At 28.6% G+C, this 20,676-nt stretch overlaps 5 protein-coding genes across 6 annotated transcripts; 2 read left to right on the top strand and 3 right to left on the bottom strand.

Annotated features, from left to right (window-relative positions):
• The first annotated feature begins 156 nt into the window (after window positions 1-156).
• LOC103580720 (ATP-binding cassette sub-family G member 5) lies at window positions 157-5,018 on the top strand. Its single transcript, XM_053739501.1, has 7 exons — window positions 157-248; window positions 560-799; window positions 1,715-2,290; window positions 3,023-3,245; window positions 3,324-3,538; window positions 3,615-3,794; window positions 4,512-5,018. Exons 2-7 carry the CDS (start codon window positions 601-603, stop codon window positions 4,997-4,999), a joined length of 1,881 nt encoding a protein of 626 aa, XP_053595476.1. The 5' UTR covers window positions 157-248; window positions 560-600; the 3' UTR covers window positions 5,000-5,018.
• A 91-nt stretch (window positions 5,019-5,109) lies between these two features.
• Window positions 5,110-9,291, bottom strand: LOC103580711 (succinyl-CoA:3-ketoacid-coenzyme A transferase, mitochondrial). The gene is made up of 8 exons (XM_008562580.3): window positions 9,234-9,291; window positions 9,048-9,168; window positions 8,469-8,852; window positions 7,069-7,494; window positions 6,890-6,992; window positions 6,598-6,811; window positions 5,710-5,921; window positions 5,110-5,651 (listed from the first exon to the last, which is right to left on the bottom strand). The coding sequence occupies exons 2-8, from the start codon at window positions 9,129-9,131 to the stop codon at window positions 5,473-5,475; spliced, it is 1,602 nt and encodes a 533-aa protein (XP_008560802.1). The 5' UTR covers window positions 9,132-9,168; window positions 9,234-9,291; the 3' UTR covers window positions 5,110-5,472.
• Window positions 9,292-9,811: 520 nt separating this feature from the next.
• Window positions 9,812-12,441, top strand: LOC103580704 (actin-related protein 6). Of its 2 annotated transcripts, none has more exons than XM_008562571.3 (3): window positions 9,812-9,895; window positions 11,165-12,136; window positions 12,219-12,434. In XM_008562571.3, the coding sequence occupies exons 1-3, from the start codon at window positions 9,831-9,833 to the stop codon at window positions 12,346-12,348; spliced, it is 1,167 nt and encodes a 388-aa protein (XP_008560793.1). In that variant the 5' UTR covers window positions 9,812-9,830; the 3' UTR covers window positions 12,349-12,434. The 2 variants fall into 2 exon arrangements, with proteins under 2 accessions (XP_008560793.1, XP_053595477.1); XM_053739502.1 differs by lacking the exon at window positions 9,812-9,895 and adding an exon at window positions 10,543-10,607 and having other exon boundaries at window positions 12,219-12,441.
• Window positions 12,442-12,538: 97 nt separating this feature from the next.
• Window positions 12,539-17,660, bottom strand: LOC103580729 (Bardet-Biedl syndrome 2 protein homolog). Its single transcript, XM_008562604.2, has 10 exons — window positions 17,430-17,660; window positions 17,237-17,356; window positions 16,043-16,231; window positions 15,806-15,988; window positions 15,510-15,732; window positions 15,032-15,411; window positions 13,960-14,064; window positions 13,562-13,874; window positions 13,223-13,477; window positions 12,539-12,635 (listed from the first exon to the last, which is right to left on the bottom strand). Exons 1-10 carry the CDS (start codon window positions 17,658-17,660, stop codon window positions 12,541-12,543), a joined length of 2,094 nt encoding a protein of 697 aa, XP_008560826.1. The 3' UTR covers window positions 12,539-12,540.
• A 219-nt stretch (window positions 17,661-17,879) lies between these two features.
• LOC103568188 (ER membrane protein complex subunit 10) lies at window positions 17,880-20,185 on the bottom strand. Its single transcript, XM_008544933.2, has 4 exons — window positions 19,958-20,185; window positions 19,123-19,386; window positions 18,778-19,044; window positions 17,880-18,090 (listed from the first exon to the last, which is right to left on the bottom strand). The coding sequence occupies exons 1-4, from the start codon at window positions 20,015-20,017 to the stop codon at window positions 17,989-17,991; spliced, it is 693 nt and encodes a 230-aa protein (XP_008543155.2). The 5' UTR covers window positions 20,018-20,185; the 3' UTR covers window positions 17,880-17,988.
• Window positions 20,186-20,676: the final 491 nt, after the last annotated feature.

The raw sequence follows: 20,676 nt of genomic DNA, 5'->3' as shown, positions 1-20,676 counted from the left end.
TATCAGCGCTCTCCTGTCTTCTGTATTTCAAGGTATACCTGGATACTTGTTTCCCCACCGATACGAATCGTCGCATCGCCACTACACCGTTTAGTTTAATTTTAACAAATTTTTAAATTCATTCAGTATAAACATTACAACTTACTGTGGAATTATGAAATTAAATTTCTAAGAAAAAAAATAGTACGAATTGTTAATCAATTGATTAATTAATTATTTTTAAAAAATTAGTTATGAATTGATAAGAGGTAAGATCTTTATTTTTTTTAATTACTAATTAACGTTATGTTATAACTTGAAATTTTTTTACTGTTGATTTTATTAACTATAAAAAATAATTATCAGTTAAGAATTTTTTCTGGATAATTAATCTCTTTCTATAAATTAGTCTCGACTTTTATCTTAAATATGTAATTTGGTATTTAGAAATCATAGTATAATTTTGTTATAAATATATACAATTATATTCTGATTATTTATTTTTTTAAACGCCTAGTTAATAAAATTAAGATGTCCAGTAGTTTGAATTTATCAAATTAATTGATGACTTTTATTACAGATTGATTGAATTTAAAATAAAAAAATAATAATATCAGTAAAATGAATTTACATGAGTGTATTTTGGATGTTTCTAATGTGTCATACTCAACATCAGTTTTAATCGAAGGTGGGAGTTGTATATCAAAATCTGAACCAACAGCAGTGTTGAGAGATGTGTCAGTCAAAGTACATGGAGGCGAAGTTTTGGCAGTTCTGGGTTCAAAGGGATCCGGAAAACGAGCGCTACTTGACGTTATTGGTATAAATTTATTTGTTAGATACTGTTATATTTTTAGATATATTAGAGTGACCCATTAAACCCGAATTTTTTTTGTTGACAAGTCTTATATGAAAATTTTTTGGTTTAATGTATTTTCAGAGCCCTCTCCAAAAAGCAGATCGATAAAAAATTAAGAGGTCGCTCACAAATTTTGAAATTTCTCGTGGCAGCAATAGTTTATATCTGAAAATAATTAATATGCTGAAAATTTCAGCCCAAAATTTAAATTAAACATCGCTCAAGAATTTTGAATGTTTCCGAATGCTGTCTTTTGAACGTTTTCGAGCGACCCTTGAATATTAATATTAAAACATTTTAATTTTTTCACCATTAATTTATATCATACTAAATAAAAATATAACCCAAGACATAGAAAAAATTATTTATTTACATACTTTTCATTTTTTAATTTAATTTTTAGGTTTTTTGGTTATTCAAATCTTGCCCAATTTTATTGTTTAAGACTGTCCAGTATATTTTTGGTTATGCAAAATTTATATTCTAGTGAAATGACAATAATTGAGTTATAAAAAAATACAAAAATTAATTCAAAGTATTAATTACCTATTATGAGTTAATATTCAAAATTATTGAGGGACGTTTAAAAATCTATATTTTGAGCTAAAATTTTCAGCATGGTATTGATTTTACAGATAGAATATATTTTTGCCACGAGAAAGAAAAATTTTTTAAAAAATCCGAATTTCAATAATTTTTGGAATTTCTGAATGACTTGAGCGACCCCTTAAAAATTTTTTACTGAGCTGCTTTTTGAAGAGGGTTCTTAAAAGATATTAAGCCAAAAAATTTTCATATGAGACTCGAAAACAAAAAAAAGTCGGTTTTTTTGGATTACCCTAATGTATATTAAAAATAAAAAAATGATTTATGTAGCTGGAAGAGCAAGAGGTGAGAAACGCGGAAGGATAACTCTCGGCGGAAGCTTACTAACACATGAATTATTTCGACGTCATGGTGGATACGTAGCACATAGATGTTACTTATTACCAAGTCTAACAGTCCGTCAAACTTTAACTTATGCCACTTGGTTAGCTAATTTGAACAATCGTGAGCTTCGTGTACGTCAAACTTTAGCTGACTTGGCGTTATCTCAAGTAGCGAATAGATCAGTTAACGATCTTACAAAACCGGAATACCGCCGATTGATGTTAGGAGTACAGCTTGCAAAAGATCCAATGCTTTTACTTCTTGATGAACCAACATGGGATACTGATCCATTGAATACTTATTTAATTGTTTCAATGCTGTGGTCATATGCAACTAGACGTGGTTCAATTGTTGTATTGACAATGGAAACACCAAGATCAGATGTTTTACCTTTTGTAAGTCGAGTTACACTTTTGTGTCTCGGAGCTGTTGTTTACTCCGGGCCAACAAGAAGTATGTTGGATTACTTCACCTACATCGGATTTCCTTGTCCTGAATTAGAGAATCCATTGATGTATTACCGTAAGTCTAAACAATAAAAATACATTACACTTAATTCTTAAAATAATTACGCAGCTATAAATTTTAATTATTATTTGTAATAAGGACGCGCGAATAGTTTGAATTTTCGAATTATTCATATCCCTAGCGGATTCAAATTAACGGTAAATTACCGCATTTTACAGTAAGTTACAATAAATATATGGCAATTTGTGGCATTTTGCCGTAAGCACCGTATGCTTTTTTATTTTTACAGTGCAATACCTTATTTTACGGTAAAATAACGCAGGCTTGTCGCAATTTTACCGCAAAGTACCGATTTTACCGTAAAATACCGTATTTCACCGTAAAAACCCGGAATTCTTCCGAATACCGTAAATTACGGTAATTATCGCAATTCGAATCCGCCAATTATTTATAAAGCTTCGAATAATTTGAAAATTTACGAATAATTCCAAAATTTTTTTTGAGTGACTTAAAATTGTAATACTTTTTCCAATAATTCAAATTTTTATCAGAAGTATAAATAGAGCTCAAACACAAATCTACAGACAAATTTCTTTTGGTTACTTGAAAAAATTAAGCTCTTTAAATGACAATTAAATATTTGAAGACTGATCATAATCTTCTTGATTCGTATGGAGTAGTTTGAAAAGTTACGAATAATTCGAAAATTGACGAATAATTTTAAAAGTTACGAATAATTTGAGTTATTTGATTCGCATACCTCTAATTTACATATTTTATTTATAGTATGTCTGTCAACAGTAGACCGTAGATCACGTGAAAGGTTTTTAGAATCTAATCAACAGATATTAAATCTTGTTGAAAAATTTAAAGCAGAAGGTGGTTTATATATTAAAGAAGCCCCGCAAGGATCTGCTAGTGTTAAAGAAACACCTGTTGGGTATTTACATAAAGGATTAGGACGTGGTATTAAACCGGGATGTTTTTCTACACTTCTTGCTTTGTATTTGTGAGAATAAAAATTTTTTAATATTTTTTTTTCTTATCACAGTGATAAATTATTTAAAAAACTATTTTAATCTTGTAGAAGAGGAATGGCAGCGACCTTTTCATTTAATAAATCAGGCTTAGGACACTTTGCCGCTCGTCTTTTGATGTTACCATTTTGCATATCTTTATTAACTATTTTGTACTCAAACTCCAGTCCTATGCAGTCGAGAATATTTTTACAAATAGGAGGTCTTGTGTTTAATTGTTTGGTATTATTCTATATTGCTGGAATAGCTACAACGGCTCTATTGTGTCAGTAAAAAATAATTAATATTGATTTAATTAAAAATATTTTATATTTTATTTTAATAATGAAATTTGGTTTCAGTTCCGGGATTTCGTGCGAGATATTATCAAGAAAAAAGAGAAGGATTGTATGGTGGAGCAATGTTTTTATCTTCATATACATTACTAAGTTTGCCATTAAGTTTTATTTCAACTATTATTACTGTTGGAATTTTGGTACCCATATTAGAATTGGATGCAGTCTCGTGGGCGTATGCTTCAGGTAATATAAATAAGGAAATCAACTTACAGTTGGGTATGGCAGGATTTATCCTACTTCCATTCCTTGCGGTTATCTAAAAAAATCCGAAAAACACTTGGCCCTGCGGGCCAGTCCCGTGAAAAGAACTTGTTGGGACTTAGATTTGATAAATCTTAGAAAAAGATCTGATAAAAACTTAATTTTTGAAAATCGGATTGAAAGTAATAACTTCTCTTTTTTCGAAAATTTCAATTTTCCTAGGGGGAAGCTAAAAAAAATCTCTGCTACACGGAAAAAACAATATAGTAGTGGCAACTCTCTGATATAATACTCAGTACTCACGTTACTAATTCCAAAAAGACATATTTTTATACGCCCTTCTGGCTTTAGGAAACTCTCTAAAGTTAAAAGAGCGTATAGTTTTATTTCAATTGCTAATCGTTTTGTAGACATTTTTTATAGTTAAAATTTTTTTTTCCAATTTTCAGGTTTAGAATAAGTCTACAACGTGATATTATTACCGTTTGTACATATAAAACCAATAGATTATAATCATTTATCGTTAAAACTTAATGCATTTAATGATTTACACCATAAAAGATATTTTTTTATTGAGCTGTAAATTATATCAATAATACCTCAATCAATCAAAAGCTCATTAATTAAATAAACAAAATAAAAAAAAAAAAAAAAAAAAACAAATCATAAATATGAAGAAATATTTTTTTTTTTCTTCAGGTACCCTTTGGGCAAGTTATGTAGCAGCGGAACAAATAACGGTGGCATTTTTTATGGTTATCAAACGACCATTAACAGGCGCTATTGCTGTTCTGTATGTTATTTTAGTATTATTACTTATTGCTTCGGGTGGAGTCCGTAGTCTTAGAAATCTACCCAATTGGCTGGCGACTATCTCAATAGCACTACCAACAAGATATGCATCATTAGCAATGAACCAACTTACCGTTGATATACCAACGTTTTTAAATTTACCATATAACGAGAGCTTATCGTGTCCTGGTATACCTGGACTGTGTAGATATCCAGACGGACGAGCATATTTAGTCGAACGTTTCACACGCGAAGGTCAAAATATATCACAAGTATTGAATGTTGATCTTAATTTACTTATTTCACTGGCAATCGCATTTGCACTGGTAATTTTTAATAGTATTATTTACCTTGTGCCCCTGCCAGCTAAAGTTAAAGCCAAGTTCCGCGAATAATAAAAATATTTGTTAACGATAAGGTAAGAGACCCAGTATCCGATCAGGGAACTAGGTCTTTTACTTTACATATATTTATATTTATTTTAATTTTTCTGTATATTGATGAGTAAGACTTATATTGTAGTTTATTAAATATAAAATTTTTATAATATATTGTGTTTACTAAATTATATAATAAATATTAAAAATGGCTTCTGTGTAGCAGCTGTTTGCTACGTCAACTTGATGGTTTTGATACCAATGAGCTTTGCATCTGCGTCTTTGATACGTCGGTGCTAATTATTGCTAATTACGGCAATCTTTTACCTGTATTCTTCATATTCATGATCGGTTTCCATCTACGACTCGTACGAACTCACTCATGCATGTGAACAGAAGTACAGATTTCTGGCCACTGGCTCTTGTTAGAGATATATATATATATATATATATATATATATATATATATATATACATTAAATTAATAAATTTTAATCTCTTATTTGCCCCATAATTTTAAGATCATCAGCAATGGAAAATTGACAACCAGTTGAATTGATAACTGTATTGATGTCAACGTCAGGTGCTATTTCAATTAAACGCAAACCTTCACCTCGAGTAACTTCAAACACTCCCAAATCTGTGATAATCATGTCGACGCATTGTTGGCCTATAATAAAACATAACATTTATATAAGTGTATTTGAAAGTATTCTTAGAATGAATACCTGTCAAAGGCAAAGTACAAGCTTCCATAATTTTGGGGCTGCCATCGCGAGTTGTGTGTTCCATTGTCACAATTACTTTTGTTCTTGGAGCCGAAACTAGATCCATTGCTCCACCCATTCCTGTAACCATTGATCCAGGAAGCATCCAGTTAGCTAAGTCTCCTTTTTTTGAAACTTGCATCCCTCCAAGAATAGTCACATCGAGATGACCACTGAAAAATTAAAGTTGTCTTAATTGTGACCAAGTGAATAAACTAAACTACAGACTACCCGTTATAAGCCTCTACCCCTCAATCGGGAGCTACTGAGTCTGAACAGCTTCCCCACTTAATCTAAAGAGTTTCGTACTAGAGAACCCGTTATAAGCCTCCGTTGAAATTGTCTAAATTATAAACTAACAATAGGAAAAAATATCCACATTAATGATGAAAATTTACTATCTACGTTTCGCGGATAATAATTTAATCATTATTAAGTAAAATATAATTTATTATTCATAATTGTAATCATGAATTACATCCAAAGCTTCTGTTACAAGTGAAAAGTTTTATTGAGCATTAAGTTGATCAATAAAATTATTATTTTTATTATTACTGTAATCAATACCGTTATCATTATAATTTTTTGCATTTAAATAATTATTAGTGTAAAAAGATAAGTGTTTATTTTAGCGCTATAAGCACCAGAAAAAACGGGATAGTCGCGTATGTAACAAAATTTAAATATGACGTTTAAAATGACGTAAAATAAAACGAACTTATAACGGGTAGCCGAGAACAAAACTAAACGCACGGTCGTGGGAAGACTGAAATTCTACGAAAAATTTTTCCTACGTCCCCTAGACCAGGCTTATGACGAGTAGCCGGCTGTAAATGTATTAAATTTTACCCGGTGATCATGGCAGTACATTCATCACAACTGAAAAAAGAAGTACCAGGTAGAACTGCCATCGGTTCTACTCCATGTCCCATTAAATCAGGATCAGCCGGATCATTTCCTGGATAGCAAAACTTCAAAACTCCTGCGTCAAAGTGTAATGATACATTCGTATCATTTTTAACATAATAAGCAGCTAACGTTGGTATTCCAAGACCTAGATTTACTGTTTAAAATATATTCAAACTTTAATTAAATGAATGATTTATCAATAATCACTTAAATTAAATGCCATTTTAGTTACTATAGCGTCCATCCTTAAATTCCAGTGCAGTGCGTCGAATAATTATTTCTTTTGCTTTAGTCACAGGTGATGATTTTGAGTGAGTTACGATTTTTTTTATTAACTAAGCAATAATATTTAATAAACTATCACAATAATAATAAAGTTTATAAAAAAATAAATAAATATTTAAATCTTACTTCAGTATATTTTTCATAATTTTGTCCTTTGAAAATTCTATCTACATATATTCCAGGAACGTGAATATTATCAGGATCAAGTTGACCGATTTCGACAATTTCCTCAGCCTCAACAATCGTTACTTTAGCGGCTTTACACACCACAGAATTAAAATTTCTCCCTAATTTTCTGAAAACTAAATTTCCAGCTTTATCTGCTTTCCACGCTTTTACTAAAGCGAAATCTCCAGTAATTGCAGTCTCCATAATATAATTTCTTCCATTAAATTCTTGAACAGGTTTTGGTTGACTTAGTATTTCAGGATTACCCTGAGTATCATATTTCATTACGAAATTGCCTTCTTGGATTACTGTTCCATATCCAGTTGGTGTATAAAATGCCGGTATACCAGCACCTCCAGCTCTAAGACGTTCTGCTAATACACCCTTTTAATATTTAAAAAATATTGGAAATTCCAAAAGTCTACACCTCAATCGCTCATTTTATATCATATAATATCCCGCCTTTTTGTCTTAGATGTCGCGCTTTTTTTCAAATTTTAAACCTATATTGATACGCTAGTGCTGCCAGTAGTTGATGGAGAGAAAAAATAAAAAAGATAATAATAACAGTAAAAATAAAAATGGCAGCTAAAATTTTCATGAATAATCAGTTTTACGTTTTTAATTAATTACAATTAAACTAAAGGAATTTTGATAGTGATTTTCCATAGGGTTCTTGTGATAAAGAATACAAAGATAATAAAAAAAAGTCGGGCCGATTAATTGTGTCTATTGAGAGTTATCGTGTCTGCAAAATTTCACCCTTGACAATTGACAGCACTGGTTTCTTGAGATTAAATAATTAATTTTAAATTAATAAAATAACGAATCGAGTTAACATTGGGTTCAAATTCCCAGATAGCAAAGTGACATCTTGATGAGTTCTGAATGAGTTCCTATTTATGATTTGGACGTCTTACCAGCATCATAAAGAAGTTTTCAAGATGTCGAATGAGCCATCTAGCGAACTCAGTAAGACGTCTTTAAAAAGGGTTCTTTTTTCTGACTTCGCAAATAAGACTTCAATATGAATTTGCCATGACGTCTTTAGGGAGTTCTTAATTTTGACTTGATAAAAAAGTTAAAAAAACAGTACATTTAGACGTCACAAAACTGACGTCTTATTTATGAAGTCTTCAAAAACTCTTAATTGAGAGTTCTTAAAAATGACATCTTTAAGAAGTCATTATAAGACTTCTTGAGGACACCTTCAAAAAGACGTCTTAAAGCAGTCATTTCGACTTGAATGCTGCCTGGGTTGTTCCATAATAAATTCTCTATATGCTAGTATGCAATTGGACCGATTTTGGTGTAATTAAAAGAGCGTAGAAATATTTTTGTGAGTAAAATAGTCGTACCTGTGGAGTAAACTCCAATTCTAAATTACCATTAAGATATTGCTTTCCAAACTCTGGGTTCACTCCAACATATGAAGTAATATATTTTTTTATTTTTTGTTGTGTTAACAGTATTTTTAAGCCAATATCATGAAAACCGGCAGTATTCGATATTACTGTTAAATCTTTACATTTTGTTTTGCTAACTGCATCGATTGAATTTTGTGGATATCCACTAAGTCCTATACCCCCAATTAATAATTTAGCACCATCCGGAATATCAGATACTGCTAAATCCTCAGATTCGAAATATTTTCCATCTCCGATTGGCGCTTCATTTAATTTCGGTTTTTCAGTTCGAAATTCATGTGCATCAATTTTTAATGGATATTCAAAAGCAAGTGCCTGTAAAAATAAAATTCAAACATTTGTGTATTCGATATCAATAATATTTGAAATAAAATAAATACATTATGAGCAAAAAAAATTATTTATGTAAAATCTTATTGATAATAGATTTTTAAATGTCATAGATCAAAGTCTACTTGTATAAAATTTCTTTTAAAAATCTTTGATAAATAAAATTTATTAAATCCATACCTTATTTATTATAAAATAATTTTGTAACTGTTTGTAATCAGCTTTTCCATATTTTTTACCAAATTTAATAAAACTTGACAACATAATATTGATTATTTATGAATATATCATAACAAACAAGCTACAACAAACCAATTCTTAATCTATTCTTCATAGAGATTTACAATCAATATGCAACCTACTAACAGTCGATATCATGAATTTTGACGTTAAATTTATTATTATCTGTTCTGTATTTTTTTTTGTCTTAATCCATCGTAGATCTAAAAAACTGAAAAACCAGAACTCCGCAGAATCTAAAATGGAAAATAAACTTAAAAATCACTTCTTTTTTTTATCATTTTAAATCTCTTGGCAAAATATTTTTTTCAAAAGCTGGAAAGCAGTGGGAAGTTTTTTAGCTAAACCGCAGAATCCTATTTTCAAAATTATTCTTTTGGTTTTAAATAAATACTTTTTCAAATTACTAGAATTTCACTATCAAATGTTTATTTGGGACAGAGAAACTGAATTCTCCAGTCAAAATTTATCTGATATTAAAATTGTTTTTATTGTTATCTTACTCCAGATGGTAATCTCATTACTAAGATGAAAGATTTATATATTTGCCCCAGGTGGCTTTAAATCGAACCTCGATGGTGGGATTTTTAAATTCGAGGTTATAAACACTTTATATACGTCAGTTTTTGTTTACCGGTAGTTTAAAATTATTTGAATCTTGTTAATAAAATTTTTTATGCATAAATATTCAACTTTTTTAATAATAGATTGAAAATTAAAAAGATGACATTTGTTATCGATAATGGTGCTTACACTGCAAAAGTTGGATTTTCCACTGATTCTCCCATGTAAGTTATGATCCTGAAAGTAGCAGACATCCGAAAATTTTGTAATTTTTATAAATGAGTTACTTGCAAATAAAATATAATTTTTACCAAAAGCACAAAAAGATTTTAAAAAATTTCATGTGCAATTTCCGTTTTTTAAAAATATTTTATCACTTTATTTAATAGAATAAAATTTTTAAATGTCTGCTACTGTCAGTATTTTAAAATTTTTATAAACAAGTCAATTACAAAAAAAAAAAAAAAAAAAAAAAAAAACAAACTAAAAATATGCACATGTAGAAATCTTAAAAAGCCTTGGGTGTAATTTTTTTTTTTTTATAATTTACCATTTCTAAAAAAATCCAAAAATTATTAGACGTCAGCTATTTTGAGTATGAGTGTGAATAATACTAAAGTTAGCCGGCATCTAATAATTTTTGAATTTTTCAAAAACAATAAATTATTAAAAAAAAAATATTTCAAAAAATTGCACCTATAGTTTTTATAATTTTCTACAAGCGCATATTTTTAATTTTTATTTTTTTAAAAATTAAGTTGTCGAAAAAAAAAATAAAAAAATTTTAAACTATTTGCTAACTTCAAGATCATTGAGTGTGAAGGTAGCAGACATCAGACAAATTTAAAGTTATTAATAAATACAGTAAATAATTAATAAAAAAAATTTATTTAAATGCGCATTTAAAAAGTTTTGAAATTAATAAGTGTATTTTTTGTAAATATTATTTTCTTATTTATTTATAATTTTAAATTTGTCTGATACATTCACACTCGTATTTTGAGTATCATATATAATTTTTATATATGAATGTGAATATAACAGATATGAGACAATTTATAAATTTTAAATAAATTAATTAATTATTTAAAATAATGAAATTTAAAAAAATTCGCGTACTGATTTTTTAATTATCTAAATACGCATTTTAAAATTTCTATTCTACTTACATTTACGAGTATAAATGTAGCAGGCATAAGACAAATTAATTTTCAATTAATAAATTAAATTAATCAAATTGCATAAAATGCACGTTCTGATTAAATTCTATTTCTTTATTAAAAAATTTAAAAAATTCCCACTTGTCAGTTACATTCACACTCATCTTACATTTTATTTATCTATTTCAAAATTTAAAAATTCCTCAGCTACAACCATACTCATTTTTTATATTAATTTTAGTTGATTCAGTTTTTTTTTTCACTTATTCAACTTAATTATTTAAAAATGTACATACTATTTTACTAATTATTATTTTTATGTTTATATAATAGGATAATTCCCAATTGCATCATGAAAGCTAAAAGTGAACGTCGTAGACCATTCGTAGGGAATCAAATAGAAGATTGTCGTGACGCATCAGGACTTTTTTACATGCTTCCATTTCAAAAAGGATATCTCGTTAATTGGGACATACAAAAAACAGTATGGGATTACATATTTTCAAAAGAATGTTGTTCAGTTAATTTAACTCAAACTTCTGTCATAATAACAGAACCATTATTTAATTTCGCGCCTATTCAAGAAGCAACAACTGAAATTTTTTTCGAAGAATACGAGTGTCAGAGTCTTTTACAAATAAATGCAGCAACTTTGTCTAATGTTAATTACAAAACGTCTAATCCAGAATGCAAAGCTTGTCTAGTTGTAGACACGGGTTACAGTTTCACTCATATCGTACCTTATATTAATGGAGTTAAATATAAAGATGGCATACGACGAATTGACGTCGGTGGAAAATTGTTGACAAATCATTTAAAGGAAATTATTTCTTATCGGCAGTTACATGTCATGGATGAAACTTATGTTATTAATCAGGCTAAAGAGGACTCTTGTTTTGTATCACAAGATTTTTTCAAAGATATGGAATTGGCTAAATGTAAATTAGAAAATAATTCTATCGTTAAGGATTACGTTCTTCCGGATTACACGACACTCAGACGAGGGTTTCTTCGCGATCCAGAACCACAAGGAGAACAACAAACACTTCGATTAAATAATGAAAGATTTGCTATCCCAGAAATTTTATTTAATCCATCAGATGTTGGAATTCGTCAAATGGGAATTCCCGAAGCTATTATGGATTCTGTAAAAGCGTGTGATGAAGAAACTTGGCCATCATTATTATTAAATATCGTATTAACTGGCGGCAATGCTAAATTTCCAGGTTTTCGTGATAGAATTTATAAAGATCTTCGCGCTTTAGCTCCTGACGAATTTAATATCAATGTAACTCTACCAGAAAAGTGAGTTTTGATTTTTTTCTTTTTTTTTAAATAAAATTTGTAGTATAGATCGATTTCTAAATTATTTATTTTTTATTTTTAGACCTGAGACTTATGCTTGGGAAGGAGGAAAAGCACTTTCTAAAAAATCAACATTTAATTCTATGCTGGTAACAAGGGATGAGTATGAAGAGAATGGACCAGCTCTGTGTTGTGAAAAATTTAATTTATAAATTTGTCTTTAGTAGATAACTTACAATTATTGTACATAATATTTTAATTAACATACTTAGTTTTATATAATGTCTATGAGTAATATAATGTATAACTTTTAATTAGAAAAAAAAAAATTAATTTTTGTACGATGAAATTTGTTAGTAACAAAAGTTTTTTTTATTGACGTTTGAAATCTCAGTTTTAAAAGACTATCCATTTTGTAATGCTTGTATGAGAGCTTTAGGATTTTCATCTTGAATGGCCGTTCTACATCTAGAAATAGTATTTGTCGAAGCACGACCCACTAAATAATAAGAAAATGTTAAATTAATAAATATAATATAAGGTAACAGACCCAGTATCCAATCAGGAAACTATTATTCGATTACTCATATATTTGTATATCGATATTTACTAAATTTTACTAAATACCCTGATAGCCATCTTAACCGTGAGTTAACCAAGCTACGGCCGTATTCTGAAGCCAACTTAAAGGAAAGTGTTGGAGTAAGCAGTTACCTTTAAGTTGACAGTAAATTGTCTGTAACTTGAATTCAAAATTTGACTACAAGTGTTACTGTCAGAGAATGACGTTAAATTGGTGGAAAGTTTCACTTCAAATTGATGGCTAGTTTTTTTGTCAAATTACATTCAGATGACAGCAGTAATTTGCATCAATTTGCATGCAAGTATTATCTAGCATAGGCTTACCAGAAACTTGTCGTTAAGTTAGCCGTAGATGCTTCACTGCAGAACTTGCTAAGCAATTATATTTAAAGCGTGGCTATCAGGATATAGATATAAAAATCCATTCAATAACCGGGTAATAGTTCTCTGATCGGGTACTAGATCTTTTACCTTAAATAAATAAATTTCATAATAAACTATTACCTCGAAGTCTTGAAGCCTTCCGAACTCCTACATTTAATTCTCTTAACGTTGATGCAAGCTCTCGGCTACTATTCGTTCTAATCTCATTCTCTCTCATAAGATCACTATTAACATTCTTTAGTTGTAAAAGCCGTTTCTTCATACCTTCAACATCATTCAAAATTCTAGCATCTTCTAATCGGATTACAAGATTTTTCAGTAAAGTCGAATCTCCTGCTGCATCAGCTTGGAGCCTGGCATCAACTTCACGTAAACCTAATAATTAATTAATGTTATTGTTATTAGTATTCATGCTAATAAATAAAATGATAGTTAATGTTTGAATTTTTAAAACAGCACCTTTGACACGTTCTAGAGCTTTACATAATTTTAGTTCTTCAATTGGAAATCTGGCTTCAGATCCAAGTTCTTGAATACCCAAGTAGGTAGCTAGGGATTGAATTACATCACCAGCAAAATTCATATCTTCCGTTTGAAGACTAGCTTTTCCTGATGCACTAGCGCGAATGCAATGAATATAACTATCTCTCATTCCTCGTAGCCAAAATTCAATAAATCCTGCAGTAGGACCTTCGTCTGGCACATCAAATTCTTTAGTAAGTAAAAAACTTTGGTTCAGCCACAAAGCAATACGTTTTAGTCTCTCGGAAATCTACATATCAGTAAAATTTGAACATAAAAATTATGTTGGAAAATTGTAGACACAATACATGTATTAATTTAATTAAAGTAATTACCTCAAAAACTACTCCACAGTTTTTAAACTCTTCAGACAAATTTTCCGGTCGTGATATTATTTCATACATACAAAATTGTGGCAATTGCCGTACAATTTCAAAAACCTAAAATAAAAAAATTAGTGTTTGTTATATATACATATGTACTAGACTGGTTAAGAAAAGTCGACTACTTTATATTTTTCGAGGATACACTTCCAAAAGTTTCAGCAGAGTAAAAAAAATTCTACTTCCTGATTGCAATTTTCCATTTAAATAACATGGTAAAACTTTTTTGAATTTTAGGATTTAATAACTCATCAACGAATAAGTATACCGAAAAGATCAATTCATATTTTTGTGGAGAATTGAATAATCTACAAAAAAAGGCTCTTATCATTTTTTGATAAATTCAATATTTCAAAAGTTACCCGAGGTCAAAGTTGAATTTATAGAATTTTTACAATAATTCGACTTTTTTGGGGAAACTATCAGACTTATCACTAAATGTCATAGAACCTTTTTTGTAGACCGTTCCATTTCCACCAAATTATCTTCTATAAACTTTTCAAAATTCTTGAATGCTCTTTAGATATTTGCATTAGAATTAAAATCAGTCATAATACGACTTTTGAAACTGATTGATTTTTGAACGTGGATAACTAAAGAGTATTCAGGAATTTTTAAAAGTTTGTAGAAGATAATTTGTTGAAAATGAAACGGTCTACAAAAAAAGTCCTATGACATTTAGTGGTAAATCTGATAGTTTCCCCAGAAAAGTAGAAATAATGAAAATTCTATAAATTTAACTTTGACATCGAGTAACTTTTTAAAATATTGAATTTATCAAAAAATGATAAGAAACTTTTTTTGTAGAGCATTCAATTCTCTACAAAAATATGTATTGATCTTTTTTGTATACTTATTCATTAATGAGTTATAAAATTCTAAAAAATTTTCCTATGTTTTTGAAATGGAAAATTATTATCAGGAAGTCTTCGATGTTGATATGAAAAGCTCTAATTTTGACAATTTTTCTTACCCTGCTAATATATCATATATATATATATATATAGTGGATAAATGAAATTACCTGATACAAATCGGTATTTGCAGTACCAACACAAACTTTAACATGAATATCAACAGTCATATTATCATCAGGCTTTAATTCAATTTCTAATTCTTCTTCCGGTCGATTTGGATGAACAACCATTGTTTCACCTTCAAAAACACCCTCAGCAAATACAATTACGCAGTAAATTAATAACCCAGGACCCGCAGCTAGTGCAAGCCTAACAGCTCCTTTACCAGGAAACATATTGACAGCTAATTTAGATCCAAGATAATTTTGAAAATTCGCTCCACGTTGACGGAGTTCCATCAAAAGCGCTTGTTTTTTTGCTATAAATTTTCTGATCAGTTCGCCTGGTTCCGGTGTACTTATCATCAACCCAGCTCCATATCCCCGGACTACAAAATATTACATACTTATTACCATCGAACAAGTTAATTTACTTGATTGATTTTTTTATCATAATACAAATAAATAAATGAGTAAATTAAATTACCTTCTCCTACAATAGAAACTATCACTAAATCTGGTCGTCCAGTTCGACGATAATCAGCTTCGACTATTCCAGCAACTCCAGCATTCAATTGTATTCTAAATGTAACATCTCCAGTAACACAAGATCTTGCATCCATTTTTCCAGAACTCCAACCAGTTACAAGCTCTAATTTACCATCACCATTAACATCAAAGCTTCTTATTGACACAACTTTGTGTTTTGACTATAATAAATATACAGTTAAATTAATTAAAATATCATGATCAAATAAAACGAATAATCACAATAAAATTTACTTTAATTCTCCACAGTCTCTGGCCACTTTCGTAAATACCAACAGTTCCATTGTCAACTACGTAAGCAAATTGTCGTCCAGGTAAAGCTAAAAGAGCTGTTACTGGAGCGGTTTCTTTAATTTCCCATAAAATAACATCTGCTTTAAATACTTTTATTTCACAGTCTTCAGTTCCTGTTAATAACTATTCAAAATTAAATAATATTTCATAAATTCATAAGGCAAGTAAATAATTTACCTCAGATTCGCCGTCACCATCAAAGTCAAATATCGCTAATGATGTAACGATACCACCCATAATTGTCCAGAAAATTTCATTACCTTCCCCATCAAGGATAGTAATGGAACAATTACTACCAATTACTGTTACTTGATTTGATAACCAGCTGAGTTTACCAATGGTAATAGAGTATACACCGTCTGGAATCTATTAAACGGATGGATATTAGACTGATTCAAAAAATCCACTTTTTTTTTTTTTTAATTATACGGAAAATATTGTTCGAGATGAAGGAAAAAAATACTGTTACTTGAGCTCTTAATACTAACAACCGCGAAATCGCAATTTTTAATTTCCCATTTAAATAATATGGGAAAAATTTTTTTTTTTAAAGTGAAATTTTATTTCGTTATCAGTAATAGAAATCAGTGATAGGAAAAATCAATGGAGATTTTTGTTGGAAATCAAACGCACTACAAAGAAGGTCTCTTATCATTTTTCGATAAATTTAATTTTTCAAAAGTTATTCAAGGTCTAAGTTGGATCCATTGTAAATTTTAGAATTATTTGATGTTTCCGGCGAAACTATCAGACTTATCTTAAAAAGCTATAGGAACTTTTTTGTAGATCATTTCATTCCCTACAACTTACTTTTAACAAAGTTTTCAAAATTCCTGAAAGCTCTTTAGGTATATGCATTTAAATGTCAATTTGTTCCAAGAAATCGTATTCTGGCATGATCCTGAAGTAATTTTTGGATTTTTTTTCCAATAGATCAACTACAAAAAATCAAAAACTAAAAATATACACATGTAGAAAATTTTAAAAACTGCAGGTGCAATTTTTTCAAATTTTTTTTTTTTTATAGTTTATTATTTTAAAAAAAATCTAAACTTTATTGGACGTTGGCTAACTTTAGTACCATTATTCAGGCCGATTTTAATTGTTTACTTTTAAATTTGAATAAGCAAAAAATTTTGGCAACTTTGGGAGAGATAACTTATGTATTTTTACAAAATGTTACCCTCGTTCCGAAAAAGTTAAAAAACCTCTAATTTGGAACTTTTTACTTTCTAATCTGTCTAAAGTTTACAAGTTCTACAAGTCGAACTTTTTTGGAATCTTTTTGTGACGAATTTGTTTTTACACAAGAATTAAAAAAATCGAAAAAATATTGCCACTATAATACATGTACATATTTTGAATAATTACATTTTTATAAAAAAGGTCAGCATTTTCTTCCACTTGATAAGCAAGAATATGAGTAAGAGTTCCAATCAAAAGAATATCTCTTTCGTCTTCTGTAAGACGACCAGTACACAGAGATAATACCTAAAATTAAATGTATCAAATTAATACATAACTTAATAAAAAAATTATTAAATTTAAAAAAAAAAAAAATTACTTGTTTGCCAATTTGAAGTTCTGCAAGTTCTCCATTCCATTTTAGTCGTTTCTCCAAGCTATCTTCTGGAGTTTCATTAATATCTGTCGGTAGTTGTCGATGTGGACTGTGAATAAGAACATTACCTGAGGATGTAGCAACTGCAAGACAAGCATGAGAGCCATCAAATTTACCACAAGTTACAAGAGTTGGTAAAATTTTTCTATCAAGATTTAATGTAAATGCTGCCATCGTAAATATACTTGTAACATTACTTATAAATTTTGTGTCAAAGCTACTATTTTTATACAGGTGTTTACACGTAGATATTGATTTTCTCACGACAGTAATACACGTTAGCTTAATCAATATTTTTACTTTAACGCTGTCATAAAAAATTCACTGACATCGATTTTATTACAATTGTCTTTATAAAATAAAAATAAATATAAATTTTAATAATTATGTGAATAGATTTTATTAAATCTTTATTTAAATTACAAATGCAGTATTTGGTAGAGAAGAAATAAATATTATTTAACAAAAATTACTTTTTAACAAATTAACTATTGCATTAAAATTATTGTCTTTGACCACCACCGCCCCCACCTCCAGCTGCGGCGTCAGGATTAGCTGCAGATGTTAAGACTACGAAGATTAACGCAGGAACGATATACATCCACTATAAGTAATAATAAATTTATTAGTTCTTCATATTTATTATTTTACTACTGTTAGTATATTATTTAAAAAATTTATTCGAGATAATATTTAATACAACAGGAATGAGTTCACAGTTTCAATGTCTACAACGATATTTTGGAGTGGGAGTGAAAAAAAAATAGTTCCAAATGAACCATTCTAATTTATATACAAAAATTAAAGTAACTGGTAAAAATGTTAATTGTTAAATTGAATTCCTGTTAATTATTAATTCTTGTCTTTCCAGTACTTGCAAAAGTCAGGAAACCGACGAAACGTTGTACAAAAATTTTAAATAAACGTTAATTATAACACCTTCTATCTAAAAAACTGTCAACTGATTCCTATTGTATATCAAATTTATATGAATCGTTATAATTTTAACTTAATATAACTAGTATTTAAAACGATACTGAAGTTTGTCGACGTCTAATAATTTGTGAATTGTTTTTTAGAACAAAAATTTTCAATTGTCTGCTAACTTTTGGATCATTATTTAAAGTACTTAAATTTGATTGATATATGACAATTCTATTATGATCCTGAGGTTAGAAGACAATTAAAAATTTCTGTATTTTAAAAAAAAAATTTCAAAAATTCTTAGACATCGGCTAACTTCAGTATCATGACTATTCATAATTTATGATTTAGATAAATAAATACTTACATATTTAGCAAGGAATGATCGATTGTCTTTGGTCTCGCCTCTTTCTCTTGCTGCCTTTTCATTTTCCACTTTAAGAATGTATGAAGCTGTATCAGGAGTTGGACCTCCGTCAGGAGATCGTATTTGTACGCTAGTTGTCCACATCTTTGTTGTTGGTAAATTTAACATACATGGACCCGGAGAAACTTGAGATACTGATATTGGTTCTCCTGCTATGTCCAACCAGACTGTTAAAATATCTTCAAGCTCAGTTCCGAACAGATGACACTGTAGTAAAAATACAATAATTATTTTTTAAATATTTTTGACAAAACATTATGACTAAAATTATTATAATTATCTTACTGCGGGTACAGATGTCAAAAATGTCGTTTCAGATCCCGAAGATGTGCGAATAACGGCTTTTAATCGATATTTGTTTCCATTATTTGCTAGAGTTTTCATCGCTGTTAATTGCGATGGATCTAAACCAGCCTGAGCTATACTAGAAACTCCATTTCGAATACTAGAAACTGTTATGTTTCCTCTCTCCGTAAAGTGAGCTACTGGATTATCATTCAAGGCATGATATAAACGTATTTGCAACCAGCCATCGTAATCTAATTCACTCTAAATAACAAAAAAATTAATTTAATTATTACTGCAAATAAACAGATTAAAATTTAAAATTTTGATTAATGAAAATTATAGTTTTTAAGTTTTTTAAATTTATCAATCGCGTCAATTATTTTTACATTTCTTTACATTTTATGAATAATTTTATAAATACCAATGATATATATTTATTTTAATTGACTTATTTAATGAATTAGGTATAGATTTAAGAAATATCAGTATGACTGTAGACAATTGGTAACTTTGAATATTTGAATGAGGAAATAAAATTTAAGCAGAGTAAAAATTAAAAATGCGTATTTAAATATTTAAAAAATTAGTAGCCGCACTTTTTTAAATTTAATCATTTTAATTAATTTATTTACTTATTTAGAATTTATAAATTGTTTGATACCTGGCACATTCACACTCACAAATAAAATAGTGATCATAAACTATTTGAGTATGTGAATTTTAATAAAATAATTATTTATATAAATATTATTAAAAAGTATAATAATTAATTTATAGTTAAAAAATATATTTTTTATTGATTAATTATTTTATAAATATATAAAATACATACCCCTATTATAAATGGAAAAATACTAAATAATAAAATTATCCCTTTATATACAAAATTCATATTTATTTTTTTTTTAATTAAATAATTAAATTATGATTCAAGGATTAAATTTAAAATTATGAATACTCAATAATTCATTATATTACAATAACTTTTTTTACGGTAACTATATATGATAAATAATAATATGTGATGATGATGAATATGAATATTTATCAAAAACTTTTTACAGAAATATTACAGCGCGTTTCTATGTCACGACTTATGACGTTTCTTTGAAAAGTTTTAAAATTTAATTGGTTATTTTACGAAAGACAAAAATTTAATTGGCTGACGAATCATGTAAGTTAACCTTTAGTTGATTATTTTCTAATCCATAAAAAGCGCTTGCGTGGCTGTCATCTGTAACTCAACATAAAAAAAGTTAATACTGAAGATAGCCAACGTCCAATAATTTTTAAAATTTCTTCAAAAAGAAATTATAAAAAAAAGAGATATTTCAAAATTGCGCTTATAATTTTTTTAATTCTCTGCATGCGCATATTTTTAGATTATGTTTTTCTGTAATCAATTTGTTGAAAAACAAATCGAAAAATTATTAATTCTCATGATACTGAAGTTAGCCGACGTCCAATAGTTTTAAAATTTTTTTTCACAAATAATAAATTATAAAAAAAAAACGTATTTAAAAAATTGCACTTATAGTTTTTTGAATTTTT

This window comes from Microplitis demolitor, chromosome 5 (assembly GCF_026212275.2).
Source record: "Microplitis demolitor isolate Queensland-Clemson2020A chromosome 5, iyMicDemo2.1a, whole genome shotgun sequence".
Classification (NCBI taxonomy): domain Eukaryota; kingdom Metazoa; phylum Arthropoda; class Insecta; order Hymenoptera; family Braconidae; genus Microplitis; species Microplitis demolitor.
Note: the sequence above shows the minus strand (reverse complement) of the source record. Positions and strands in the feature narration are given on the sequence as shown.